The sequence below is a fragment of the Arachis ipaensis genome, chromosome B10 (genome assembly GCF_059453495.1).
Source record: "Arachis ipaensis isolate K30076 ecotype BB chromosome B10, ASM5945349v1, whole genome shotgun sequence".
NCBI lineage: Eukaryota > Viridiplantae > Streptophyta > Magnoliopsida > Fabales > Fabaceae > Arachis > Arachis ipaensis.
The window spans coordinates 133384143-133393122 of NC_142435.1; the positions used below are offsets into that span (position 1 = coordinate 133384143).

The window sequence follows — 8980 nt, forward strand, 5'->3', positions numbered from 1 at the left end:
CATCTGATAGAGTGAGGAGACAATTTGGCTTGACTCAGGGCGTTCCTCATCAAGAGCAGGATCTAGGTGAAGCACATGGTGAAGTTCTGACAGGTCCGAAAAATTAAGATTGGTCTGGAACCCACTCATTCTGGGTTATGCATTGGACGAATCGGTATAGTCATGTTTTTGTCGAGCACATGCTGCCCTCGCAGCATCAGCTAGATATCTACTTGCATTGGTACCGAGGTACATATGGTGACCACTTGAATCTGTCAGATCTCAAACCGCAAGAGAATCAGGACGGTGATCCTATACATAATCAGAAGAATCAACAAGTATAACCACCGCCACCACCATCGCCATCACAACCGCCACCGCCACCGCCCCCTCCCCCCCCCCCCAACAAACACAGGCACAGCAAGAGCCTGAGCAGTTCACACCATACATTCCTGACAAGCATTCTGCGGATTACTTCACACCACCATATCCAGTACATCAATAGTATTGGAGTGTCCCACACCAAGAATCAAGTGAACATGGTTCGTTTAGTCAGTTGCTTGGATTCATGGCTCCTGTGCCAGGTTACTCACATCCAGGTTACAGAGACATTCCCACCGACCAGAGGGCCCAACCGAGTGGGATTGTTCTAGGTAGATTGTCATTGGATACGAGACCTCGACAACTCACTTCCTCTGGTAATTCTAGAGGTAGACTTTCTGTTGACTCAAGTAGGAGTGATGATGCCACGAGGGGGATCATACAGAGCGAAAATTCACGTCGTGTTCCGATGGGTCTAATTCAGGAGAGCTACCAGGCAGTTGATGATGAGGCTAATGACTTTCTAGTTGACCATCCGGATGGGGGATGGGGATGAGGATGAGGACGAGGATGAGGACGACGATGAGGATGAGGAGGTTGATGATGCTGATGATGAGGGGGGTGATGGTCCAGCGCCTAGTGCAGGTAAAAAAATTTATTGATTACACTGGTTTGATTTGATTAGTTGGTTATTGAATTAGTTGGTTTGATTTGATTTGATTAGTTGGTTATTGAATGTTTTCATACATACAACCACTATCGAAAAAGGAAAAGGATACAACCTTAGAGCTGATCCCCCACGTCGGAGCGCTAATCGATATACCCCATCTGCTTTTAATCGGGTTGCAAAAAAATGCAAGAAGTTATACAAAGATGTAAAATGAGCGATGAGAAAATGATGTCTGTATTGAACTTATCTCAGATGTCTCTCCCTCAACTATCGCAAATGCAATAGGCACGATGTTGTTGTTGTCATCCTGTGAGACTGCAACCAACAAACAACCCTTGTATTTTCCATACAAATGAGTTCCGTCTACCTGCACTATTGGCTTGCAATGTCTAAATGCTCTAATACAAGGCTAATAACTCCAGAAGACTCGGTGTAGTACACAAATATTATGAACCAAGTCATCTCCCTGATACGCAGGCATTGTTTCAAAATGAACGACTGCGGATGGTTCCTTGTGACACATGGCCTTAAACCATATCGGCAAGGCTTCGTACGAAGCTTCCCAACCTCCAAAAATTGACTCTACTACCTTCTGTTTTGCCAACCATACTTTGCGATAACTTATACTGTAGTTAAACTTTGTCTGTACTTCCGCAATCACTGATTTCACCTTTATAGACAGGTCAACTTCTACCAATGGCTTTATTGCTTCTGCAATTGTGTTGGAATCCAGCTTCGAATGATCTTGAGAAATGATGGCCCTAGTACAGGTGTGACTACCATTTTACCTCCTTATCTCCCAACAATACTTTCTGGACATTTCGCTCACTCTGATCAGCCAATCACATCCTGCGCCATACTAGGTGCATTTAGCATATAATGTCGTCGGTTCTGACTCATGCACCCGATAATCTACACCTCTGCGGATTGTATAATCTTTCATCGCCTTAATTACTGCCTCCCTAGAGCTGAATTCCATTCCCACGATAAATTCACCATCTGGCATAACGGGAAGCTCTGCTGCAATCACATCACAAATTTTATGGTTGTCAGGACTAATAATCTAATAAACTAATAATCATAGAATAATGGAAAATCTAGTTGTCAAAACTGAACCAGTGATCAAACCAGGTCACTGGGTCATTGGATCACTGGTTCAACCGGTAGATCACTGGTTGAACCGATTGACCCGGTCCTATGTAAATAAAAAATAAAACATAGTAAAAAATTTTCGCTAACATTTTAAAAATATCTAACTATTCTAAAACAATATAAAATAGGAACAATAAGTATTTTGTTAATTTTACCGAGTTTGATCGGTTTTAACCGGTTCACTCTGGATTTGACCGGTTTGCACCGGTTCGTTGCCTTGGGCGGTCTCATCATCGGACTGGACCGATTTAGGATCCGGTTCACCAATTTTTTGGTTAAACCGGCCAGTCCGGTCCAGTTTTAATAACAATGATGGAAAATACTAAATTTCTCGGCATACATGTTTACTTGATAATTAAACATTAAACAATTACTGATTATATGTTATATTTTGTCTATATACCGTTGTCTTAAATATTCGTGCTAAACTCAAAACCTATGCACAAATCATAGTTTAACAAATCTTAATTTAAAATGATGTCATACCTGCATTTACATATTGAGGAAACTCCAGTGCATGCATGGCCTCAAAATCCAACGACCGCATGAAACTCGGCTCCACAAACAGCTGTTGGTTTGCTAGTGCATTTGCCACATCCGCCACATCTTCCGCCATAGCATCGTCATCTTGATCTTCGTCTACATCCGGATCAACGACCTCTAGTTACTTTCAAACTCTTCCTCACTATCACTGTTGTAATCTTTCAATTCAATATCTCGGTCCATTGCAAATTGCTCGAACTCGATATACAGTTCGATGAACGATATTCGCGACCGACTTTCAAAATACACTGAAAACATTTCTTGCATGCTCGCTTCATCGGTCACGTATTTCGTTTGAAATTGCACGAACCCACCAAAGACAGATATAGGATATCTGTACAAAATACACGACACTCTCCTAGATATTTGAGAATCCATCTTCTCACAAATCACACCTTTCAATTCTTCATAAGATAGTGTGAAAAGGATTATAATATCTAATGAATTTTCACACACAAATTTCACTCCTTCAGATGTTTGTAACAATATTTGGCCATGATAATACACTTTTAATGTCACTCTATCATCCATGATAATGCAGATGAAGAGAAAAAGAGAGGAGAGCTTCGGAGAGATTTGGAACTCGGAAGAAGAAGAAGATGAAGTTGGCTGCTCAGCGTTGGGTTGGGTTTAAACATATATTAAATTCAAATCGGACCGTCCAACCGCTTTCATGGTCGTTCGAATTTTTTTAAACAATAAAATCGGACCGTCCAATTAGTGAACCGTCCGCGCAAAAAAATGGTAACCCAGAAATCGCTGGGTCCGATTTCCTTGGGCCAAAAAAAATTTGAACGTTAAGCATGAAATCGGTGTGTCCGATTTCCATACACTGCCCTCCATGACCCACAAATCGGACGGTCCGATTTGTGTCCCCTTTCAGCTGCAATAAATCGGACCGTCCGATTACTTCCCTTCATCTGAACATCGTTACACCAGTGTAAAACTTCCCATATAGTTTCATAACCCAGTATTACACCAAACTTGGTGTCATATAAAAAAAAATTAGCCACAATAATAACAATAACGATAATAATAATGATGATAGAAGAGAAAAGAAGAAAAGAAAGGAAGAAATTAAAAAAAATGAGAAAAAAAAGAGAAGAAAACAATGGTAGTAGTATAATAGTAGTGACAACAATAATAAAAAAAATGTTAACATAAAAAAAAATAAAAGAAGAAAGAAGAAAAACACAATTAAAAAAAACAAAAAAAACAGCACCAAAAATAAAAATATTATAATAATTTAATTAAATTTAATTAAATAGTTTGATTGATTGTAAAACTTTAATCTTAAAAAAATATCAAATTAATTATTTAAAATTTAATTTTAATATTTTTCATTTCACATAATATCACCGCAAATATAAATTCTATTTAAAATTTTTTACACTTGTTTACTTTAAACTCCTCAATTAATTCAAATTAGTTAAAATTTAATTTTAATATTATACTTAATATTTAAATAAAATACACAAAATATTATTCATTTGTTGAATTTATCTACCATTAGAGTTATTAAGGATAATTTATCCCTGTAATTTGGAAAAGTACTGGAACAATGGCCAGATATAATTTATTCCTTCTTATCATTCCATGTTCTGGATTTTGTCTATCTACCCACATGGTATAGAGTATAGAGCGTGAATGAGCCATGAATCACAGGGCATGAACCCAAACTTGGTGATGCTCAAACGACACCGTTTATCAAGAAGAACTACCTAGGGACCTGGTTCCAACTTCCAATCCGAATTTGGATTTGAATAGGATCGGTTTGGTTCGGCTGATGAACTCCTCAATCTATCATGCTCCTGGCGCCAAATACGCACCGTATCCGTACTCGTATTCATTTTCCCTAGCATACGGTTTGGCGCGTCTGGGCGAGTCGTGAATTCGAACCGAACCGAACGAGTGAACCGGTTTGAGGAAGTAATAACGGTACGCCCAACTGAGAGCAGCCACGATAACAACGCCGAAACCGAACAAGGACAGGAATAGGAAGATAAAGATGAAAAGAGGGAGCCATATTGGACTTAACAATATGATTAAGGGGAAGAAGATAATGAGGCTGAGAGTGATTGCAACGAGGGTTAAGCCGGATAGGAAGATAAAGATGGAAGTGGTTATGAGGAGGGTGAAGAAGATAAAGAGTTGGGGGGAGGTTGTGGCGTGGTGTTGGAGTTTGCCAAGGAATGTGGTGGGTGGTGGTGGTATGTGGCTTCGGCTTTGAGATGAGTATGGGTAACGGTTAGCCATGTCCCATGGAAGTGATCAGTGGGCATGCACGTGAGTTTGGGTTGATAGAGAGAGAGAAGGGTGGGGTTAAAAGAAGGGAGGGTGTTGGGACAGGTGTCACATGTACGATACACGTGGAGGGCAGAGAGCTTGCCTATACTCAATCCTCAATGGATGAGTTTTATGAATTAAATATTAACTTAATTGTTTATTTTATATATATATATATATATATATATATATATATATATATATATATATATATATTTTACCAAAAATAGGAGACTATGCCATTTGAGCTATTACTCATTGGCAAAAAGTTAGAAAAATATGTAACTTGAACCCGCGACTTTTTAATTGAGTATGTAGAGTCTATGCCATTTAAACTATAACTCATTGGCATTGTTTATTATATATTAATAGATATCAAAACATGCATTTTAAATACAATAAAAATATGTGTATTATTTTTAGAAATGTATATTTAGTTATTTAATTGTCTAAAATATTATGTCTAGAAGTTCGTAAGACTAAAGGGCAAAACATAACAAAATTGACCACTTATTAATTTCATTTTTTGAAATGTTGTATGTATATAGCATTGCAAAATTAGAGCATATATAATAATTTGCTACCACCGTTTCACAGTTCTGCTAAGCTCCAATTTTGAGTTGACCCTGAAATAAGCTTGCAGCAGGACTAGTGAGAAAAAAACAATTGCCACCAACTGCACAAGTCGCACAAGTAACAGATTCTTGCTTCCTTCATTGTCACCAACCAAGGACTTGTTTGAATTGATCAGTTCATCAAGTCTAATCTCTTTTTCTTGTTTGGTTTCCAAGAAACCGCTATCTCCGAACGTTTTCGCAGTTATGAGATCCTTCCAACAATTGGCTGCCACAGAACCTGAACCTCTATCACCTTTTTGAGAGTGCAATTTGCTTACTCCTGCATCATCCAATTCTTGTTCGTGTTCCGCCCTGTTTTCTTGCTTGTTTTCCAAGAAATCTCTATCATCCGACACATGTTTATTATTACTTGGTTTAACCGAACAATCGCCGAAAGAAACTCTCTTCAATGATTTCTGCACCACTGATCTCTCTAATGATCTGTTAGAACCGATTTTCCGGGATAATAACGGCATTGTTGATAGATCTGAAGGAAGCACCATTGGCATGGAAAACCTGCGTATAAGACCATGGCTTCTAATTGGAGAACTTATAGTGCCAGATCTAGTTAAACACTTTGGTGATGAAATTACATTATTCTCCTTGGAGCAGTCATGTTTGATTTTTCTCCATCTCTTCATTTTGCTAAGTAAACTAGAGCTCTTGCTGCTACTGCTTTGGCTGCTTGAGGAACTCTCATCAAGTGTGGTGGTTTCAGTCTCATCATCATCATCATCCAATGTTGTTGTGTTTGAGGAATCATTGCTTTCAAGCTCAGGATCATTATGTTCATATGTTACTGCAATTTGATCCTTCTCATATGATTCTGAATGCTTTATGCAACTTCTTCTTAAGGCCTCTTCCCTTGTTGCTCTCTTTTGGAGATTGTGGTTGAGTTCATACCGCAAGCATGTGAAGAGCCACCGTTGGTAGACGAGTTCCTGCACCATTTCGAATCGGTTTCTTTGCAATCTTTCAACTTGCTCTAGAAGTCCTTCATGGACTTGCCGGAGACTAGTTATTTCCTCTTTGATCAGAGCAACCGTTTCCTCCTGAAGTTAATAGTCCAAAATAATTAAATAATTTGATATATTTGACTAAACTACCCATATACAATTCTAGAATAAATGACCATTTGTATCTATAAAAGAGACATATATACCCACACTAAACCGAAACTAAACTTGTACCCACGCAAGATGCCTTTCGTATGACAAAAGTATCCTGTCTTTAGAGGGTTGGAGTGCCACGTAAGGTACTTTTGTCACACAAAAGACATCTTGCATGGATACAAGTTTAGTTTCGATCTAGTATGGGTATATATGTCAATATTTTCATCTTTTATGGATATAAATAATCATTTATTATACAATTCTACATAGATTAAGTAAAACGGAAGGTAAATTATAGTGTTAAACTACCTCCGTCTTTACTTTAGCATTAGCAGTAATTAATTTAGCTCCTATCTCTCTCTTTTCCAATTCGAGCTCTTTGTTTCTTCTCTTCAGTTCCAAGGCTTCTAATCCAACACCTTCAATATCTTTAATCTTCTTAATAATCTTAGCATCTCTGGAAGAGCTATCCTGCTTCTTTAACTCTGTAACTTGCTTCTCAAGCATCAATATCTGCTCCTCGACACGGCTTCCTTCGAAACTCTTCTTTCTTTCCATCTCATTCAGCGTCTTCTTAGCTATTTCTAGATGCTTCTTTGATATTCCATCATCTCTTACTTTTTCTTGCATAGTTTTGTTCTCTGCCTCCATTGAACCAATGATTGTCTTAAGCAAGTCGAATTTCGCATTCTTTTCCTCGAGCTGTGTTCGCAGTTGAGCAATGGCTGATTGCTCTTCCTTTAGACCATTCAATCGAAGCAGTTTCTTTTGAAGGCTCACTTCCCTTTGCTTGTAATTCTCAACCAAATTCTGCAATAATTCCTTATCAGTTGCATAATCCAATTTCTGTGGGGTTTCGTTTTTCATATGCTTCTCTTCATTCTGCAAAATAGATTCTCACTCATTCAATAATAAGTTTCTTTAGCACTTTCTGATGAAAATTTTTCAGTTTTTTTTTCACTATTAAGGGTACCTGATTTATTGAATAAGTAGCATTTGCAGTGCTATTTTCAATTTCTTCTGATTCAAGTTCCAAGTGTGGTGATGCATCACATCCTTAGTTCCCAAAAGACACCATAGCAAAAAGTATGAATATAAATCCATAATGAAGATACAAGCAAGAAATTAATGTATTGTTAACCATCAAATTGATAAAATTGGTACATAAAGAAATTAATGTATTCAGAGAGGGAAGATAATTTATGTAAATATTTGTTAGATGAAAGAAGTAAAATTATTAAAGGAGAAAATAGTGATACCTGCTGGAGCTAGAGATTTCATTGTATCACTTCTCTTTGTAGGAAAATTGGTTTTTGTTTCTAAAATCTTGAGTACAGCAATTGAAGAAGTTACAACCAAGAAGCTCACTCTAACTATCATGTAGTCCTTCAAACAAGTTAGTTAGAACAATTTTGATATATTATTTCCCTATTCTGATGACTTGGTTGCATTGAATAATGCCACTGAATTTCGCTAACTCTGATTTTTTTAACAATCACTACATTCTTATCGACTTATCTCATTGAAGCAAAGTGAAAAAAAAAAAAAATCTTAGTGAAGCTCATCACTAAAAGACAATATGGTATTCAATGTCATTGGAAGAAACATGTTCCCCTTTTTGTACCAATATGAATGTGAGAGTATATTCCTTTTCATGATTTCATGGCACGTGATTATATTTGGACGTACAATAATGTGTTTTGTTTGATTTGGATTAAAATATGAGCAAACAGTCACATTTGTCTCTGAAAATTTTTTTATTTTTTAAATTAGTCTCTGATTTTTTTTAATTAAATTCATCCTTTAAATATTTTAAATTGGTCACATTATTTTTTTTTGTCATTTTCATTACTCATAACATCAAAATTTATTAATATAGTATTAATTCACATTACAAACGGCAAACAATCCTAATTAGATACCACTCAATTTAAGATGAATTTGATCTAATTATATAAACTTGTTATGTTAATCGCCAATTAATACAACAAGAGTATAATGTGACCAACAAAATTAATTAATCTGACTAACCTAAAATTTTTAAAATATAAATTTGATTTAAAAAATTTTAAAAATTAATGATGAATTTGACCATTTACTTGTTAAAATATCTTGTAATGTTGCGAAGGAAATAATGAACGGTGGATATGCAGTACCACCATCCAGCTGATAGTGCCTTTGGATTTTTGGGAGGGTAGAATTGATTCCCACCCTAAGAAATTAAGAATTTCTATCATGGTATAATTTCTAATTTTCCATATATTTATTCCCACCTGCACAAAAAGGATAATAAAGATGAA

The 8980-nt window shown here is 36.7% G+C and overlaps 1 protein-coding gene across 1 annotated transcript; it reads right to left on the reverse strand.

Annotated features, from left to right (window-relative positions):
- Positions 1 to 5445: 5445 nt before the first annotated feature.
- Positions 5446 to 8181, reverse strand: LOC107621620 (uncharacterized). The gene is made up of 4 exons (XM_016323655.3): positions 7940 to 8181; positions 7654 to 7736; positions 6990 to 7562; positions 5446 to 6620 (listed from the first exon to the last, which is right to left on the reverse strand). Exons 1-4 carry the CDS (start codon positions 8058 to 8060, stop codon positions 5532 to 5534), a joined length of 1866 nt encoding a protein of 621 aa, XP_016179141.1. The 5' UTR covers positions 8061 to 8181; the 3' UTR covers positions 5446 to 5531.
- Between the last annotated feature and the right edge of the window lie 799 nt (positions 8182 to 8980).

Coding starts and splice junctions, on each gene's coding strand:
- LOC107621620 (XM_016323655.3), bottom strand. CDS start 8,060: ATGATAGTTAGAGTGAGCTTCTTGGTTGTAACTTCTTCAATTGCTGTA. Junction 7,563..7,653: donor CTACTTATTCAATAAATCAG/GTACCCTTAATA, acceptor TCTATTTTGCAG/AATGAAGAGAAGCATATGAA. Junction 6,621..6,989: donor ATGCTAAAGTAAAGACGGAG/GTAGTTTAACAC, acceptor TATTAACTTCAG/GAGGAAACGGTTGCTCTGAT.